The 20,569-nt window shown below is 45.9% G+C and overlaps 1 protein-coding gene across 1 annotated transcript; it reads left to right on the top strand.

The window, feature by feature from the left end:
- The first annotated feature begins 1,386 nt into the window (after positions 1 to 1,386).
- On the top strand, positions 1,387 to 18,178 carry LOC104696148 (NADH-cytochrome b5 reductase 3). The gene is made up of 9 exons (XM_039571209.1): positions 1,387 to 1,439; positions 4,850 to 4,981; positions 7,899 to 7,971; positions 10,173 to 10,279; positions 11,062 to 11,191; positions 12,063 to 12,146; positions 12,271 to 12,356; positions 15,069 to 15,168; positions 16,194 to 18,178. Exons 1-9 carry the CDS (start codon positions 1,419 to 1,421, stop codon positions 16,364 to 16,366), a joined length of 906 nt encoding a protein of 301 aa, XP_039427143.1. The 5' UTR covers positions 1,387 to 1,418; the 3' UTR covers positions 16,367 to 18,178.
- The last annotated feature ends 2,391 nt before the right edge of the window (positions 18,179 to 20,569 follow it).

The following is a 20,569-nucleotide window of genomic DNA, read 5'->3' as shown; positions in this document are numbered from 1 at the left end:
TGCCGGCTGCGAGCGGAACTGCACCCGAGGGGAAAGGGCCTGACAGCCGAGAAGGCTGGGACTGGGTTTGTGATTGCTGTTACTGCCATAGTTGTTGTTGTTTTGTTTGACTGGTTATATACATATATATATATAGTAAAGAACTGTTATTCCTATTTCCCACATCTTTGCCTAAAGGTCCTTGATTTCAAAATATAATAACTTGGAGGGAAAAGGGGTTATATCTGCAACTTCAAGGGGGGCCTCTGCCTTCCTTAGCAGACACCTGTCTTTCAAAACCGAGACATAAGTAAATCATGACTGACTTATGATATGTTCTCACAGCCAGATGAGCCAGCTGCACACTCAGCAAACCAAGAGGCTAAAAGAAAACATCTGCTTGGGCACACAAGAGGCTCAGTACCCCTGTGTGAGCTTAAGGGATAAAGGAGGACTTTTTTATTATGTTTATTTTTAGGACAGCCAAGCGTACACCTTTCTTGATTTTGTAAGGAGAAACCGTCTAGGAATCATGGAAGACATACTGAGAAGACACAGTATGTGAAGACATATTAATTAAAGAGTTTTGAAGTGTTTCACATTTAGCACAAAGATACATTGGGGTTATTAGTCACTAATTTTCACACATTGGTGTAAACCAAAATTTTAGGGAGCCTGGCTGAAATATCCTATCTTCCTGCACAGCTCAGTTCTTTTCGGATCAATGAATCCTTAAGGCTGAGGGAACTGGGATTGTTCAGCCTGGAGAAGAGAAGGCTTTGGGGTGACCTCATTGTGGCCTTGCAGTGCCTGAAGGGAGCCCACAGGAAAGATGGAGAGAGACTCTTGGCAAGGGCCTGGAGTGACAGGACAGGGGACAATGGCTTCACACTGACAGAGAGCAGGTTTAGATTGGATATGAGGAAGAAATTGTTCCCTGTGAGGGTGGGGAGGCCCTGGCACAGGTTGCCCAGAGAAGCTGTGGCTGCCCCTGGATCCCTGGCAGTGTCCAAGGCCAGGCTGGATGGGGCTCTGAGCAAGCTGGGATAGTGGCAGATGTCCCTGCCCCTGGCAGGGGGTGGAACTGGATGATCTTTAAGGTCCCTTCACACCCCAAGCAGTCTGTGATTATTTAGGCAGTTAACAGAGCGCACCGGGGCGCTCGGGGCGCGGTGCGGTCACACAAGGCGTGTGCCTGGCACACAGCCCCGGGCAGCCGCACCGCCATGGCGGGGGGGGGGGGGGGGAGGGGGGCGGGCCGTGACGTCAGCACACGGGGCGGGGCGCAGCCCAGCGCGCGCTGCGTGACGTCACGGGGCAGAGCGGGACAGGCGCCGCCCAGCGCGGTGCGTGACGTCACGGGGCGGGGCGGTGCAGCCTGGCGCCGTGCGGCGTAACGGGGCGGGGCGGGGCGGTGCCCGCGGGGTGTCGGGGCAGCGATGGGGGCGCAGCTCAGCGCGGTGAGTGCCGGTGGTCGGCCGGGAGCGGGGGTCCCTTCCTGCTCACCCCTGCTCCGCTCGCAGCACCCCGGGGCGTGGCGGTGTCCCGGGGTGTCCCAGCGTGTCCCCGCCGCCCGGGGACCGCGCGGTGCCGGGCGCGGCGGAGGCTCCGGGGCCGTCCCGCGGCTCCTGCGCCCGGGGCGATGTTGGTGCCTGTGCTGGCTGCCTGGCCCGGGATTTTGCCCTCCCAGCTCTGTGGATAACTGTTGTTGGTTTTGTTATTGTTTCTGTTATTGTTGCTGCTGTTGTTGGGGGCCCGCGCTGATGGCTCTGAACGCTTGTGGTGTTTTTCCTCCGTCGGAATAATTTCAGACTGGAGGGGCGTAGGTTTAGAGTGGGTATGAGGAAGAAATTCTTCCCTGTGAGGGTGGCGAGGCCCTGGCACCGATTGCTCGGAGTCGTGGCTGCCCCATCCCTGGCAATGTCCAAGGCTAGGCTGGACGGGGCTCTGAGCAAGCTGGGATAGTGGGAGGTGTTCCTGCCCACGGTGTTGGAACGAGATGATCTTTAAGGTCGCTTCCAACGCAAACCATTCCACGATTCTATGATCATGCCTGCTGAGCGGGGGTTCTGCAGCGCTGTCACCTCTGCCACGCATCGTTACCCTCTTTTCTCAGCTGCGTGTTACGGTTCTTTGCTCCGGTGCTCAAACACTTCTGTCTCTGGATTTGTGAGAGAAGCAGGATAGAGCTGGATTCAACATGTGCTGGTTTGGGTACAGCTGCTCGTAAGGTGCATTGAACAGAGGAGATGAGGCTAAAGCTGCAGAAGTTATGAAATCCGTTTATCCTCTCGTTGGTTTCTGACACAGATGAGAAGAATGTTTAGCTGAGATTACTTCAAAAACAGGGTTTTTGAAGCTGAGGGTCCAAGGTTTGTCATGCCAAAGCAGGGTTTGGTTTGTGTGTTTGCAGGGCAGTGCTGGAGTGTGGAGCCGTGAGCTTGTGTTTTTGAAGGTGCTGTGCTCACCACACCCCGGCAGTGCAGTCTCCATGGCTTTTCTCTTTGTTATCACACAGAGGCCTCTTTCCATTAATAAAAATTCCTGCTCAGTTACTAATTCTGCCTTCTCTGTTTGCAAAGATTTGTGCAGCTGGAAATGATGAGTCACAAGGTCCCTGTTTAGTGATTCTCAGGCCTTTTGGTCAGCCTGTTGCTCTCTGCTGCCATAGACCTGATGCTGTGCAGTTTTCTTCATTAATATCTTGGTCTGCCCTGTGATGAGGGTATATAGGCCACTTTTAACCCAGAGAATGCTTTTCTTAGCAAGCATGACTTTTTGTAATCATTCAGCCTTCAGTTCTTCCCCTTTTTTCTGCCCACCTGGTCATAGATCTGAGTAAGGAACTAAAATAGCTTTCTGAATTAAGTGGGTGTGCTGTTTCTTTCCAGGCCAAATCCCATGAGACTTTTGCACTAATTGACCATGAGCAACAAATTGCTTTCCACGAGGTTAATGCTATGTTAAAATTATTTGTCATTGCCTGACCACAGCAGCACTATTTTTTGTTCATTTTAGATAGTCACATTTGTAAATGAAACTGTTTTAAAATATTAATGTCTCATTTGAAACACCTGCTGCAGAGTCAGCTTGCTGTTGCCACCAGATCTCACTCACATGTTAATTTCTTATTAAGGAGTTTATTTGCTGCTCTGTCACCCTGAACAACTTTCCTCCCTCTGCCCTCTTTTGTGACTCAATAACAAAAGTTCTTCCCAGAGCTTCAGTAATGTGGTGGATCTATAAGAGTTTAGGAATAATTTTCCTGTAAACTTCAGCTTCTTCAGAAACAGCCTGTGTGGAGCTACTGCAGTATTCCCAAGTAAAAGTGAAAAATGCAGTGTGTATATAGCATGGTGTGCCCTCAGGCTCTACACAGTGATGATACATTTTAAACCTGTACAGCAGCATTTTAAGAAGAGAGAATTTGTGCCATCCCGCAGTTTTATTATTAATAATGTTGGAAGTTTTTGTAGCCTCCTGAGGGACTGTCACAGTTGCACAAATGCCATTCTAAAATACTGGTCAGGTCCCTTTAAAATAAAGTGAAAATGAAAGCTAAGCAGGCAGAACTTCGAGCTCATTTTTTTTAAATTTTTGCTATAGTCATGCTTTTCCCCTCACCTCTGTTGAAGTGTTGAATAATAAATTACTGAGTCAGAGAGGATTTTTGTAAGTAGCTGTGCAGTTTATTCTCCTGCTCCAGTGTGAAGGGGGTGGTGTGGTGTCAGAGCATAATCTGTTGCTGTCTTTCAGGGCTTCAAATGTGGGGGAGATGAAATGATAAAGGGACAAAAAGGGCTGTCCCTTGGCTCTGTCCTGCAGCTTAGCTGCTTTCCCAGGGAGGGGGTGCCGCTCTGTGTGCACGGGTCTATGTGGTGGTGGAATCACCAATGCCTGCACCCCGACTCTGAGGTGGAGGGTGTGTGCATGGTGCCAGCACCCAGCAGCAGTGGGGGTGGCTGGCAAAGTCCTGCTCAGCTGCCAGAGACAGCATGGGGTCTGTGGTCAGGCACGAGACCCCAAATTACGGGGTGTCTGCAGCGCGTGGGGTGGGGTGTGTAGGGGTCTGTGCAGCAGTGGCCTCTATGTCCAGAGCTGGGGAGCCTGGAGAGTGGGCACAGTCTGCCAGGGCAAAGCCAGCTGCTGGGGGATCCACCTCACACACGTGTGCGCGTGTACAGAATTCCCACTCATGGACCTTCATCCTGGTCAGCGGGGAGAGGAACGGGATGAGCCCATCGGTGCTGTTTGTGTGAGTGTCTGGCTGTGTTGGTCAGTGTGGTCAGCCACATGTTTAGGTTGGGTATCAGGAAATGGTTCTTCCCCCAGAGAGTGGCCAGGCACTGGAACTCCCCAGGGAATGGTCACAGCCCCAAGCCTGACAGAGTGCAAGGAACATTTGGACAACATTCTCAGGCATAGGGTGGGATTGTTGGACCATGTGGGACCAGGAGTTGGACCGGATGATCCTGATGGGCCCCTCCCAAGTCAGGATATTCTGTGATTCTGTGTGTATTTGGACACACGTGACACATGTGTCTGTGTGCCTGCTGGAGATGGGGATTCAGGCTCCCTAACAGGGGACCTGGGGATATGGAGCTGTGACAGCCTCGCTTGTGTCCAGCTGCCAGCGTGGCAACCCCATGCTGGTGTGCACGTGCCTCAACACAGGAGTGACACCAGGTCTTCATAAAGCAAATCTGTGGGTTTGGGATTTCTTTTGTAATAATGCTTTGTCTTGCTGCTCGAAGAACCATGTTCTCTGCTGGTGGTTAGATTGTCATGGCATAGTACCCTTTTCCTTGTCACCCAAATAACTCTCTCTCATTCTGCACGTGTGTGTGACACTGTTTCTGTGCTGCTGCAGTTGCGTCAGGTTGTGACATACCCAATATGGCTGATCTACACCACTGTCATGAGGATTTTCAGGAATCCCCGGCCTGCAATTACCCTGAAGGACCCAGAAGTGAAGTATGCACTGAGGCTGATTGATAAGGAGGTAGGTGCACGTGCAGTGCTGAGCATGACCTCTCCACAGACGCTGTGAAATGCTTACAGCTTCTGAAGTCTTGGGTGATGTCCCAACAGGGTGGATACTTTTGTCTTCAGGAAAGAATTCCTTTATAAAAGCTCTTTGTGTGGTATAACTGAGTTCTGCAGTTCTGCAGGCAGCTTGTTTCCAAGCAGTTTAGAGTGGAGAATGCTGCTTTAGAAAAGATCAAACTCACGGTCACGTGCATCTCATGTTATGGAGCACATCAGCAGAAATTCCCAAACTGTGCATTACTGGCTGGGCTAAGGGACACAAGTCCTGCTGTCAGACAGGGCAGGCAACTTTTCCATGGTCAGTAGCATTCAACAGCAGCTGTCAGAACTATGTTGACACTGATTCCTGTTACTGGATTGATGTACTGTAATGCCTTACAGGAAGACAGGTGTTTAAGTCATGCAGTCCTGACAGCACCTGAGCTGTCTCAGCTTCTCTTTCTGTTAAAAGTAAAGCCTCCTGGTACAAAATTGAGTTCTTGCTCAAGTGGGATACCAGAGGAAAGTCATGATGCTTTCAGGGGTGGATCTTGCCATCAGAAGTTGGTAACTAAATTTGTGGGAAGTGAGCCAAAGACACCAAAGTTGAAAAGTTCAGGTTTACCTTGGAAAAACCCACCATCAAAAGCATGAGAGAGAAATCTTGGTTTTTCAGGTGTAAAGTCACACCTGAAGATATCTTTAGTGTTGACTTTTTAAGGCTATAAGCTATTCAGAAATTTTTCAGAAGACTTTGGACTGGAACAGAGCTTTGTTTGAGGTTTAGAGGGTGCACTGATAGCTTGGCTTTCCCTGGTTCTGTCTGTCAAAGGAAACAGTCACTGTCATTTTGAATCCTGGGTTTGTGGGAACTGAAAGCTTCCCTGTGGCTTGGGCTGGGTTGCATTGCTGAATTTATTTCCCAGGTGTACTTGCTGAATTTATCTCCTAGGTGTACTGCAACCACACTGTTATTACAGACTCCCTACTTCTCATGAGGCTGGGAGAGGCTGAGGGAATTGGGATTGTTCAGCCTGGAGAAGAGAAGGCTTTGGGGTGACCTCACTGTGGCCTTGCAGTGCCTGAAGGGAGCCCACAGGAAAGATGGAGAGAGACTCTTGACAAGGGCCTGGAGTGACAGGACAAGGGGGAATGGCTTCACACTGACAGAGAGCAGGTTTAGATTGGATATGAGGAAGAAATTGTTCCCTTTGAGGGTGCTGAGGCCCTGGTGCACGTTGCCCAGAGAAGCTGTGGCTGCCCCATCCCTGGCAGTGTCCAAGGCCAGATGGGGCTCTGAGCAAGGTGGGATAGTGGAAGGTGTCCCTGCCCATGGCAGGGGGTGGAACTGGGTGGGCTTTAAGGTCCCTTCCAACCCAGGCAGTTCTGTGATACCTGAGTTATAACCTGAGATTTATCTGCCCAGGACATATGATCCAAGTGTTGAGCCTGCAAAAAACTGTTATCCAGCTTTGCATTTGGCAAGAGTGGAAGACTCCTTGGCACTGCAACTTGAGACAGAAGTGTGTGGCCAAGGGCTTCCAGGTGCTTAGGGCAGTGCCAAAGGGGAGTGATAGTGTGAGGTGACCCCGCGCTGGAAGTGGATCCTGATCCAAGGCTGTCTGTAATCCAGCCTTGACTGACACCTTGCAGAGTGGCAGGCTCAGTGTCCTGGCTGTGTGACAGAGAGAGGCACAGGCGTGCTGATCTAGGTATTGGGGATTCCCTGAGCCTCTTAGTTTCTCACAATTGCCTCATGATGCACCAAAGTACTTGTGTTTAGTCACCTTTCAGCTAAACTCTCTCGACTTTAATTGGTGAGATGATTAAGTGGGAATTCAAAGCTTTGTTCTTTCTGCATGCTGTTAAAGACAGCATAATAAAAATGAAGCATTATTGTCAAAATCCAGTGATTTCCATACAGTGCTGAAAATTCCATACAGAAACAGCAGCAGTCAGAGTGAGAGCAGCAGTGTTAAGTCCACATTAGTTGTCTTTCTGAAGGAATTTTCAATGGCAGTTACTGCTCCTGAATAGACATACGTACAGAGAAGCCCTTTTGAGACTGCCAATCAGTTCCCTTCTTCCTTCAGGATTTGCCTTAAAATGAGGTACTGTGAAGAAAATTTCATCAGTATGACCATAGTAAGGGGAGACAAACTGTGAGGAAGGAATTTGTCTCCACTGGTTACTTTAAAAACAGTTAAGCAAACAAAAGAAGGGTTGCAAAACCCTTAAAAACAGAAAGTCACTGGATGAGGCATTAAGCTGCATGCTGTTTCTTTCTGTTTTTTTTTTTTTTGCTGTTTTTCTTTCCTGTGAATATGACCTGATTTTTGAAGCGTAATACTTACATAATATAAGAAATAATAATTACTTATTGCCAAAATTTTATTCAAGGTGTGACTTTCCTAGTGAAGATTAGAATAATTGTCCCAGCAGGACTGCATATATTGTCATAATTTTGTTCATATCTAAATACAGTGCTCTTTTCAATTTTATTTATGGATTAATTCAGTTTTTACAGGGAAAATATTTTTAAGGATCTTACCATAGCAGAAGGAACTAGGTTGCTACTTCCATTGAAATGGTTAATTCATCTGATTTTGAGAGATGAAAACCAGAATACTTTGGCCTTGAACTGCTGCATATGTAAACTTGAAGTGAGAATTGAAGAACTAATTTATTTTTATCTTGTGGCCTTCTCACAGAAGGCAGTGTAAATGTCCATAATATTTATAAAGTTATCACTTAATCTGCACATGAGTATCGTTAAGTATCATTAATTCTTAATCCTGCAGGACTCCAGACTTGGCTTGTTTTACGAGTGAAATCACAAACATTAAATCCCAACAACACAGCTGACTGTTCTTTTGATTCTCCTCTTTCAGGAAATTAGCCATGACACAAGGAGATTTCGATTTGCTCTCCCTTCCATGGAGCATGTTCTGGGTCTCCCTCTAGGTACGTTCCTTATGAAGAATCCAAGTGCTGCTTGTATTAATTATGCTATAAGAGATTTTGGGGGCTTTTTCCCTTTATTTTGAATTGAATACTGCTCGTGTGGCTGGAGCTGTTACTGAGAGCTCTGCAAGATTGTCCTCATGCTGTGACTAATCTGCAGGTTCTGAAATGCAGTGTATATGAGTGAACATCCAGCTTGTTTGTGTGCAGAGAGTAGGAACACAGGTCTTCACTTGTACTTCTCCAGTCTCAGCTCTCCAGCGTGTGTTATTCCTGTGGGGCTGAATCCCTGCAGTCCCTTTCTGTGCCCTGAGGCACCACTCTCATCCACTTCTCTAACACATGCGGTTTACCAGATGATCTACTCACTTCTGAATTTCATGGAACTTTTGAATCACCCGGGGGTAGCTGTTTCCAAACGCCCTGCCACGTGGTGTGGTGCCTTCCATAACAGCTTAGTGCCATTGTTTCCTCCTGCTTGTATAAAGAGCATTTAATTGTGACTTGTGTTTAATAGGACTTCTGCTTTAACAAGCTGCTGCAGTGATCCTTGGCTCCTTTCTTTGTGGTTGTTGTCAGCACCTTTTCCAGGTGTTAATTTCCCTCTCGTCTGGGGTGTTAAAAATCTCTTGATCTTTTTAAGTAGCCATGAAAGCAAAGCTCCTTTCCCTGGCTTGCCCAAAATGGACATTGAGGAGTGGTTTGCAGGGTGAGACTTAGGAAGCAGAGAAAGCTGAAAGCTGCAGAGGGTGGAAAAGCAGCTGGGAACAGCAGAGCTGCAGTTGGGAAACAGATGCTGTTTAGTCCAGCACCAGCATTTGCCTTGTATCACCAAAAACACTGAAAGGTTCCTTCTGAGGGAGAGGGTTGTGTGTGGCCCCACGCAGAGGCTGCCAACTTCTGTCCTGTCAGGGTGGGGTAAGGCTGTAACAGGTGAGGGCATAAGGCACATTTTCTCTCTGGAAAGGGCACCTTTTCTGGCTTTGTACCAGTTCTTGTGAGATGTGCCCCAGCAGCAGCACCTCTGTCCAGGCTGCAGTGGTCACCAGAGGTCTGTGGGTCTGTGCCTGCAGCCACTTCTGCCCTAGAGAAGGAACAGGAGCTGCCTGCTGCAGTTCCTTTCAGGTCTGCCCTAGCAGGATGTCTGTAGGTTTGGCTGGGAGGGTTATTGGAATATGATGTCCATGTGCAGCTTCAGGTGAGTTGCCCATTCCCCAAGTCACCACGTAACACATCTTCCTTCACCTAACACTTTCTAATCCTTCTGAATTCTGTAAGGAATTAACCATGCCTGAAGGGTCAGCTGCTTCTGGAGCTAATGTAATATGGTCATTATGATCATTTGCAAACTAGCTCCTTGTAAAATCCCCTCTTTGTGTTGCCATAACAGGCCGAGGAGCTGTGCCATCTTTGAAAATGCTTTGTTCTGTTGACCTAATGGTGTTAAAAAACCAAAACCCAAAACCTCTCTCTCCCCTCCCAGTTAATCTGCACTTGGGTCTCTTCAGAATGCTGGAATTTTATAGGAAAACCTTCCATAGAAGTTAATTCTTTTCTTGTTTTTTTCCAGAAAAAAAAAGATGTAGACATTGAGAAGAGAAACTTGTAGAGAGTTCAGAGGATGTGTGACAGATGGAAACGTGATTGCTACATTCGCATGTTAAGCTGGAGGAATAGCAGGGTTAGAAAAGTGCTTTGTGTCTAGGCAGCCTGAACAAAAGCAGCTGGAGAGCTCCTGGAAGATGAGAGGGATCTGTGGTCAATGCAAGAACAGTTATAAGCTCAGTTTTAACTAAACTGTGGCAGTTTACAACTAACACGTTACTAAAGATGTGTGAACAGCATTGGACAGTTTTCTCCTCCTGTGTCCCTTTTATTTGTCTGTACAGGAGAGACAAATCCCATCTTTTGCAAGGTCTCAGGTACAGTTCAGGCTTTGGTAAATGTAAATGCATGAAGTTATGATTGGCACACAGAATTAGCAGTGGAGTCGTCTGTCTGTTCAGGTAGATCTGTGCATGGCTAGCAACTGTGGCCAAGGTGTTGCAGTGTCAGGAAAATAAGAAGGGAAGAAGTGATGCCCCAAAATAAGGTAGTTAGAGCTTTGAGGCTGCATTTCAGTCCATGCCAACTCAGCACATCCACTGAAAGAAAAACCTTTTGAAAGAAAACTAGTTTTTGTGTTTTCTTCCCTGCAACAGGGCAGCACATATACCTGTCTGCACGGATTGATGGAGCTCTCGTTGTCAGACCTTACACTCCAGTTTCCAGTGATGATGACAAGGGTTTTGTGGATCTTGTTGTCAAGGTGAGAATGTCATGCTCTGTTCCCAGGCTGGGCAACTTCTGAGCCACCTTTACAGTGCCTTTATGTGAAGTTTGGTGTGCTGGCTTCTCATTAGAAATGTGCCATTACCTACAGTCCACATGGTATTTTGCAGGCACTTCTTTAGTGAGGGTGTCTCATGAGATGTTGCATCATTTTCCACCCTCTGTGTAGACCTGCAGATGTTCATACACTTTTTAACCTTTCTGGAATAAGGAATTAACCTTGCCTGAATGGGCAACTGCTTCTGAAGCTAATGGAATTTGGTCATTATGATCACTGAGAGCAGTGATCATTATCATTGCTGATCCCAGCAGTGTGAATGATAGATTTAATTGGTAAGAATGTGATTTTAAGTCTTGTGATAATGTACTTTTGTTTTGCCTCTTGGTAGCTAGACTGCCTATCATTTAAATTCCTGATGGCTTTAAAATATGAATATCTGCACTGGATTTCCTCTTAGAATTTTGCTCTTTGGAATCACAGTATTTTGGGTTTTTTCTTTATTTTTCTAGCCCCTTTTAAACTTGGGTGTAAATTGTGTTGATTATTGTCAATATTTTCTGTGTTGCAGAACTACGATGGAGAAATCACCAGTCTCTGTCCAAAAATTGGGGCAGAGGTGGCATTTTGATCTTTTGTCAGTCAGACTTCATGGAGTAATTGTGCTCTTTGCATGAGGAGTATTTGTACCTAAAAATTTGAAGGGCAAATGCTCATCTCTGAGCTGTGAGATTGAATTGCTTCATTATTGTTTTTAACAGGTCTACTTCAGAGGTGTCCATCCCAAGTTTCCTGATGGGGGGAAGATGTCTCAGTACTTGGACAGCCTGAAAATAGGGGACACCATTGACTTCAGAGGACCAAGTGGCCTCCTTGTGTACAAAGGAAAAGGCAAGGCTGGTTTGGAAGATAGAATTTATCCAGAGTAAACAGTACAGGAAAAATGTCTTATTACTCTAGAAGGGCTTTTTGTTGATGCTGTTCTCAAGTAAGGGATGGGTTTCTTCCATGCTTATATGGACATAGTTTATACACTGACAAAAACACTGGGTATTTGCACTGTCCACTGCTAATTTCCCAAGTAAAAATGAACTTTATGAGTAGGCATTACTTTTATGTCAATATAAAATATCTCACTTTGTATAACACAGCCACAAATGTGTCACAAAAACCTTCTGGCAGTTTTGTGTGAAGCAGAACTCCCGACACGTGGTTTTCCAGAGCTTTGTATGTAGCATTCATGTTATCCTGGATGAAGAGAGCTGTGAATACAACACAGCATTTTGGGGACTTTCAGACTCTCTGTTGTGTTTGGCTGAAACGGGCAAATGGGTTCAAATAGAGAAAAATTTTTAAAAAAACCAACCATGCTGCATATTTTATGTTTTTCCCTTAAAATAATCTACACAGGGAAATAAATTCACTGAGCAGATCAGTTCCTTAGTGTAGAACTGTTTCCAGAATCTGGGCTTGTGAATGTCACTGGGGGTTGGGATGTGAGCAAATAGAAATACACGTGGTGTGTATGTAGGCTGTGGTCAGGGATAACTCGTAACCCGTGACAGTGTCTGATGTTACCACCTCATGTCTTAAAATCATCTTCCAGGATTGCTTTAATTCAGGACAACTTCACCTTTTCTGTTCCCTGGGAGGGAAGGGTGACAGGGCTGAAACAAAGTCAGTTTAGCAGGATGTGCTGGAAAAGGATAACAGGAGGTGTTTCCTGCTTGCTTCAGTGTTTTCCATCTCTTTCTCTCTTCAGGCAAGTTTGATATTCGGCCAGAAAAGAAAGCTGAACCAGTTACCAAGACAGTGAAATATGTGGGGATGATTGCAGGGGGGACTGGTAGGTATCTGTAAGGCTTCATCTGTGGTTTCTGACAGCTGGTGGATGCATTTGCTCACATTTTCCCACTTGTCCCTTCTTTTACTCCCCATCCTCACATCACTGACCTGCCTCTCTCTTCCAGGGATAACACCAATGCTGCAGATCATTCGAGCAATCATAAAGGACAAAGATGACCCGACCATTTGCCAGCTGCTGTTTGCTAATCAGGTAATTCTGTCCTTTTTCTCTGTTTGTAGTGTTTTACTTACCTAGCAGAACTCCACTCAGCAAATGAAAACCTCTTTGAGGAAATTTGGTACACAGATACAAACCCTGAGGGGAGAAGTGAACTGAAGTGTTGGAAACCTCCCATATAAAAGCACTGTAATAAATTGGGGGTTTAGCATTACTACAGAAATGTTTGCTAATGTTTGCCTTCCTGTGACTCATTGCTCTGTTTCTAATCCAGTTTATGAATGTTAAAGCCCTGCATTCCATTGTGCAAGTTGTTAATGTTTTGGGCAGACTTTCAGAGCCGTCTTTCTTAGTGGAAACATGAAAGGGGTGGACATTTGTCTCCTCCAGCAGTTTTAACTCCCCAGCTTTGCAACAGGGTTTGTCTGTGGAATCTTTCTGTCTGAGGACGTCTGGGGTGAGGCTGTTACGGGTATCCCGCAGTGGTAAGGAGGAGAAGAGATACCCAGCAGGCAGGAATTGTGCAGCAAGATTGATTTATTTATTTATTTTACAGCTCTTTTATAGACTTTTTTCTTCATAGTCTAATTGGTCAAAGGGTCAGCCACCCCTTGGGGTGATTGGCTAAAATCCTAAAACATCCATTGTCAAAATATTCTTCTACTGTACCATAAACAAAGCTCTGCAAGGTCGCAGGTGTTCATAGTTTATAGAACTCTGCTAATATCTTCCATGAGAGAGAAAAATATCTCATGGGACTGGAAAGAACTGGAAAGAAGCAAGAAAAATTCTTGCTAGCAGCAATATTTGTATCCACATGAGGCTAAAATTAACTGTGGTCTCCTGCAGGTCCCTCAGTTACAGAACTGTGATTCTGCTTGTCTGCTTTCATTTCCATCCCCTCTGTCAGTTCTTCACGTGCTTCTCTTGCTCCTTGAGGTGTGGCATCCTGAATGCTGGCCAGAGGGAAGCTCTCTCATCCATGGAATCCTTGCAAGAGAGATTTTTTGGATAACCCAAATGCTGGTGTGCTGCTGAGCAACACCCCTTCTTTGCCTGATGTTCTTCTGCTGTGAATCTTTCTGGTTTTTGATTTCTCTCTCTCATTAATATTTGTTTCTGGATTATGAGTCATTATTTGTGGTGAGCTTCACTTTATGCTTGTGGTTTTTAGCTTCTTTAGGCTCTCCTCTATTTTTCTTCTCATATTCATTGTATCCTCATTTCATTTGTGCCATATCTAGGCCTACAAGAAAGATGGCAGAGAGACTCTTGATAAGGGCCTGGAGTGACAGGACAAGGGGCAGTGGCTTCACACTGACAGAGAGCAGGTTTAGATTGGATATGAGGCAGAAATTGTTCCCTGTGAGGGTGGGGAGGCCCTGGCACAGGTTGCCCAGAGAAGCTGTGGCTGCCCCATCCCTGGCAGTGTCCAAGGCCAGGTTGGATGGGGCTCTGAGCAACCTGGGATAGTGGCAGATGTCCCTGCCCCTGGCAGGGAGTGGAACCGGGTGGGCTTTAAGGTCCCTTCCAACCCAGGCAGTTCTGTGATACCCGAGTTATAACCTGAGATTTATCTGCCCAGGACATATGATCCAAGTGCTGAGATTCCCAGTTCTGAAGAGCCCTGCCAGTGCTCTCTGCTTCTGGCTGGAGCCCTTGGATTTGGCATAAAGTGCAGTGGTATCAGGGCAGGAGGGCCAGGATTTGCTAGGAATGATTCAGAATGACTAACACAGGGCTGGAACTGCTTTAGCAGCATGAGAAACCCATTGCAGCTTGGAGGCAGAGCCTGGGGAACAGTTCCCTGCATGTTAGCAACAGCCTGTGGAAACATCAGTCCCTGGCTTTAGAGAGTCCTTGCACCCAGTAACTGCACAAATAGAAAGCAGTTTTTAAAAAATATTTTAAAGTGTTTAAACCTATGTGCAAGGGCTCCTACTGTGCTTCTGGCTGGCACACTTTGAGTTGGCCAGAGGCAGTAGGAGTTTTTCTGGAGCACCCACAGCTGCAGATCCAGGAATAGGCACCTTCTCTGGAATAGCTGCTGCACATTCCTGCTTACTCCCACAGTTACAGACTCACTGGTGACCTCAGTGCCAAATTACTAAGGGTGCCCGGGATGGCAGCACTTTCAGTCCCTACCCTTTTCCTTCCTGCCAAGGCTGCAGCTGCTCTTAGGGAAATAAGGCTTTCCTTTGGCCTTCAGTGATGCTGCATCAGGGAGGAGCAGAACTTGATACCCTGAGTAATGTTTGTTGTTCCAGCCAGAACTTGATACCCTTTTGGTTATTTGTTCCACATCCTTTTTAAAAGCCAGGCAGTCTCCATATAGCAGTGCTGATACTTGAATTGGCAAAGGTGAAAAACCTGGCATTTTCCTGAATGGATGGCACAGTACAAAGCGGTAGGGAGATATTTCTGTGCAGTCATGATTAGTTTTTTGATGTAATAGTGCTAAAAAGGGCTTTATTCTTCTGATTCCCTGGTGAAGTGACGGTTCTACTTTGTTTTATTTTTAGAGGGAAGGCATTTCATGGTCAGGATTTAGGAAAGTTATGAGCCTTTTATTAGCTCTGCCACAGGCTAGGCGTGGAAATAACTTGGGTTTGGTCTCTTCAGCCTGTCAAATGGAGTTGAATCATCTCTTCCATCTCTCAGAGCTGTGCAGTAGCTGCTGCTTTGTTGCCATCTGAGGGCTGCACTCACATGCAGGGTGTGATCGTTGTTTTCCTTGTCCTGCAGACTGAGAAGGATATCCTGTTACGTTCCGAGCTCGATGAGATCCAGGCTCAGAATCCCAGTCGCTTCAAGTGTTGGTACACACTGGACACAGCACCTGAAAGTAAGACCTGAAATGCCACTTCATGTGAAACTCACGAGTGTTAATGTGTTTTACAGGAGACATGCTATGTCGTGTGTATTTCTGAGCCTAATGATTCATTTCTTGCGTAACGAATGTCTGAGTGCATCCAGTAGCATCATTCCCCACACAGGGATGCACAGAGGCTCAGGTGTAAGCAGATAAGTCTTTCCAAAGCTCACCTCAAGACAGTGGCAGTGCAGTGTTCCTCCCATGGCTACACCCAAATACTTATCATTGTCTCCATTGTGACCTTCTTTTCTCTTCCCCCACAGACATAAATATCACGTTATCCTTGTGTTTGGAGCCTGCCCTGAGGCAGCTGCAGTGCCAGAGGCACCGTGTAGCTCACCAGCACAGATCCCTGCCTGAGCTTGCTGAACAAGCTTGAGGAAGAGAAGGCTAAACAGTGTCATTCCTTGTGGTTTTCCTTTCTTGCCATTCCTTGTCATGCCCACCCATGTCAGGATATATTCACACTTGTATTCAGTGGGAGTTTGGGGCAGAGAAGGAAAGGCCATGTGCCTCCTCTTTCTTGTGGCCAAGAATACGCCTCTGGTACGGTGAGGGAAGGGTCTTGCCCTCCCCACAGTCTGGTGCTGTTGTGTCATCCTGTGTAATCAGTGTTCTGGAATTTCTGATCACCATTCATTTTTTGGGGAAATTGTAAGCTGATCTTAGCAGTTGGGATAAAAGTTCCTCCTTGGACCTCCTCAGGACTGTTCTGCAGACTTTCATGGTCGTATATGAAACCTGACCAAACTGGGATAAAAAAATGTGTAGTCTTATGCTGCCCAAAAGTTTGGGTGAGCAGCAGCAAAAGTTTGTTCTGCATCCAGGGATGGTTAAACCTGAATCCCAGTAAAACTGGCTTTCACTGTAAGTGTTCCAGCTGGGAACAACTTCACCAGCTGGATTTCTCCCTTCTAAAGTGACTTGTATCTTTCCTTCCCTTCTTTTAACCTCATTCCCCTTCCCCTACTTTCTTTTTTTTTTTTTTTTAACAGATTGGGATTACAGCCAAGGATTTGTGAACCAAGAGATGATCAGAGACCATCTGCCCCCACCTCAGAATGATGTTTTGATCCTCATGTGTGGACCTCCTCCAATGATCCAGTATGCTTGCATTCCCAACTTGGACAAACTGGGCTATGCCAAGGACATGAGGTTCTCCTTCTAAACACGACTGGTAATTCAGGGATCTTGTGTAGAAGGGAAGGAAAAAAACATTTAATGGGGAACAGGACAAAGTTACAGAGGTGGCTGATGCACAGTGCTGGGAAAATACATTTACATTTAAAAGGCTTCATATTTTCAGACTCTCTGGCAAGTAAGACACGTAAGTGTGCTAAACCTGTGTATGGAGAGGTGGTGATGCCTTGCGCTCTGTGTTGTGTGCTCCATGTCCAGGGAGGACAGTGCAGCTGCTCAGGGCAGCACACACTCATTTATGCTTTTTCTTAGTGCTGTAATCAAGTGGCAGTAATATCCTACTTCCTAACACTGTGCATACCCAGGATTTTATTCAGTATGAACCATGAAAATAATGAAAAGTGTTGGATTATTCATCTTGCTTATGCCAAATTGTAATCCTTACAAAGCTCTGAGGGCCAGGAGTGTTTGCCTTGTACCCATAACCTTTGCAACATCAGTTTAAAGATGCTTGTTGAGCTGAAGGATGCCAGTTAACTATTTATGACTGAAGCTGTTGCAGTCTCCGTGTTAATCAAAACAGAGAGGTAGGCAGGGATAAAAAATGGTTTTCCTTTGTATTTTGGAATAGCCTCTCTTAAGTGCAAACACTTTTCCAGCTGGTCACAGTTCTCATCCCTGGGCAATGAAAGAAACTACAGAAGGTGGCTTTGGGTACTGTTCCACAAGTACCTTGAATTTTTTGCTTGATAATGTGTGGAATACTGAAAAAAAAAATCTTAATTTTGTATTTACTCCTAAGTACTGGGCAATGGCATAGGAGTACAAAAGCAGTTGTTCTGCATGTCCTGTGCAGTGAAAAAAAATGCTGGGTGAAAACGATCAGCTTTTCCTGTTAATTGTTTCCCAGAGATGGATTTGGCCTGAAGGGAGGCCAGGTTTCATTGCTGGGAGGGGTTGGCAGGCAGCCCAACTCTGCCTGCAGTAGCACCCGATCGCCTCCGTGTCTCCATCAGGCAAAGCTCCCCAGGGTTTGCTTGGTAAGGATACTCGGGAACAGCCTTAAATCACCAAACTGACAGCAAATTCAAGTGTCTCACTGAGTCTAAAACTGTTTCTTAGAAGCTGTTTACTACAGCTTCAGTTTTTATTTTTTAATATCCTTTTTTTACAGCAGCCTTTTACCTAGTTTTTAGGACGCAGTAGGCATCTTGCTTGCCCAGCTTCGTGCTTCTGACCAGCAGAGATGCTGCTGAGGTTAGAGGTGTCCTGCAAGGAGTCTGGGAAACTAAAAACCTTGTTCTGGTGATGACATCAGAGTGACTGAAAGGATGTGTAGTCATGTGTGAAGTACTGTGGGTGCTGAGGTAGCTACAGGTGTCAGTGTACAGTAGCAATTTTTAAAGACTGGGTGAGAATTCGAGGTCATAGCTCCCTGTGTTTTCTTTTGTGCCCCTACAACAGGTGGGTATGGTGTATTTAAAAGGTTCATTTTCCAGCAAGAATTAAAAGGCAAAGATACTACAGTTAATTTAAGGAACCTCAACTAGGTAATACTGTTACTAATTTTATTAATTTGATGTTTGCCTTGAGTCTTGAATTTTTGATATGTGCTTCTGAAACTTGTTCTTTAATACTATGCTCCAAAGTTGAAATACTACTCAAGTTTTCAAGTTTTAGTCCCTTTTTTGGAAGGTAAAAAGCAGAAATATGAGAGAAGTGATTTTGCTGCTGGTCTGTATCACTGTGGGATATGCATAGATTTATTTCATTATTGTATTTGCCAAGGTCATTCTCATCTTTTTTTATCCTAAATAAAGATTTGGAAAGCTGAGTTTCATGAGAACTGGTTCATATTTTGATTATTCTTGACTTGGAGTTTCCCTTGGCACCAAAATCAGCAGGTAAACCCAACATGTCCTTGAAGGGCCATAAGATCCCAAATATCCAATGCCCAATTCTCTCAGGATTTGTTCATTGAAGCTTTTCAGAGTTAATTTAGCAAACTTAAGGTTTTGCTGATTTCATGATCAAAACAGCAATAAATCTGTGAAAAAGAAGCTTAACTAAAGCCAGCTAAAAGTGCTCCCTGCTGATGGCTCATTGAAACACCTCATGAAAAGGAGGCAGCATAATAAAGTAATTCCTGGTTTTCCAACACTAGAAATGCAGTACCAGGGGGTTCTGTTATCCCAAGGATTTGGGGGGATATTTGGCAAAAATTTATGGTGGCCCAGGTTGGACTAAGCTTTTAACACTCCCTGGATTCAGGGGATTGGGGATTCCAGCATGCGCCGCGCAGGTTTTTCCAGGGAAATCCCTTGATCCCCAAATCGGTGTGAGTTCAAAGCAAAAAACCCCTGGGAGCTGAAGGCAACAGGATGTTTCTTGGGAATTTTAAAATATTTGGTGTGTTAGATTTTAATTAATGCAAATTGTCCGGGGTTGTGTGTTTGGAGTTGCTGGTTTAGGGATGGCAAGGTCTGGGTTTGGATCTGTGGTCACTGAGAGCTCCTTATGTCAGCTTTAGGTCTGGATTGGTGGGAACTGTTGGAAAAAAGAGAAGGGAACTGAAATGCACAGATCTGTTCTTGCAGAAATTACCAGGATGAGGAAAAGAGGGCGTGGAACTGCTGGGAGCTCCTGGAGTGAAGGAAAGGATCCAAGGATTGGAAGCAAAAGCTGTGGAACAAAGCCCGAAAAGGGAGTGGGGGAAAGAGGAAAAGAATCCCTGCTCCAGGAATCCAGCAGGGGCCAGGAGAGGATCATTTTCCATCCACCAGCTCTTGGTGAAATCCTAATAATGAAGGTCAAAGGAAATTATTCATTTGTCATTAGGTTTGGAATGAAAGGTGCTATTACAGACGGGAATATTCACCTGTTAAAATTCTGTTGGGTAAAGGAAAAGAGGGAGGAAGCAGCTGGGGAATAAACAAGTGGATTTTTGGTGGGTACAGGGAAAGACATGGGAAGAGCTCTTAGGTAAAACACACCTCACAGGTACCACCAGGAAAAGCCCAAACTGCCCATTTTTCCAAGCTCTGACATTCCACAGGTGCAACCAGCGGTTAGCACATCCATTTCTACATTCCTTGGATGCCCAGGGCTTTGTTGAGAAGAGGTAATATTTGGAAATGAACAAATCCAGGGATGTAATTCCTGATAGTAAAGCTCTGGAGGCCCAGGTTTTGATATTCTTCCAGCACCCAGACAGAGGGAATCCTGGAGGAGGTGAAAACACTGTCACTGTGTTGGTGGAATTCCTGGGAAATGGAAAGCAGCAGAAGCAGCAAGAACAGAGTTGGAAGCAGACTCCAGCCGGGTAAGGCAGACACCAAATGCTTTGGAATTAGAACTGGGCTAAACTTGTACCCCATGGATTCCTGAGCAGGATCCCAGCAGGGAAGGCTGCAGGGATACTCTTCCATGAGAAGATCCAGACTGGGGACTCTTCCCAGATGGGAGCAGTGAGCCTTGGAATTGCCTGAAGGGAAGAAAGAGGGATCCTTTCAGCACAAGGATCAGCTGTCAAACATGGAGGTGTTACCACGCAATTCCTCGGGAGTGTTCAGTTCCCACCTGTCCATCTCCTGCCTTGTGAAGCTCAGAAATCTGGGAAGACCCCAACTAAAGCCGGCTAAAAGTGATCCCTGCTGATGGCTCATTGAAACACCTCATGAAAAGGAGGTGGGATTGATTAAATACTCACAAACCCATCCTGCCAAGACCAGAGTTCTCTCTCTGCCCACCAGGCACACAGCAGCCAGCAGGGACCTCCTCCCTCCGCATCCAGGGAGCTGCAGCCACTCAGGGAACACCAACTTAGACCTGGGCTGGGAACAAGAGAGGAACAAGGAATATTTTTAAGTCATTTCAACCTCAGTGGTGTCCAGACCTGGGAGAAAGCACTTCCCACACCACTCCTGGAATTTTCTGCCCTGTCCCTTCCAGGTTTGGAAGGTTTCTGTGAGAGCCTGACTTACTTGTGCAGTTCAGAAGCTGCACATGCCTAAAGCATTCCCTTGGGAACATGAAACTTCCCTCGTACATTTCACTTCTTTATCCCAAATATTCTCCCCAATTACCCACAATCTAGAAAGAAAAAATTCCCCTACTTTTCCACCAATTCCATCATTTATACTTCAAAGTATTTATTTAATACCATGGAGCTTTTTTCAAGATTTACCCCCACAACTTTCCCTACATGCCCCCTACTCATCACCTTATTTTT

The sequence above is a fragment of the Corvus cornix genome, chromosome 1A (assembly GCF_000738735.6).
Source record: "Corvus cornix cornix isolate S_Up_H32 chromosome 1A, ASM73873v5, whole genome shotgun sequence".
NCBI lineage: Eukaryota > Metazoa > Chordata > Aves > Passeriformes > Corvidae > Corvus > Corvus cornix.
The sequence above is the reverse complement of the archived record's forward strand: the minus strand, read 5'-3'. Positions and strand labels throughout refer to the sequence as shown.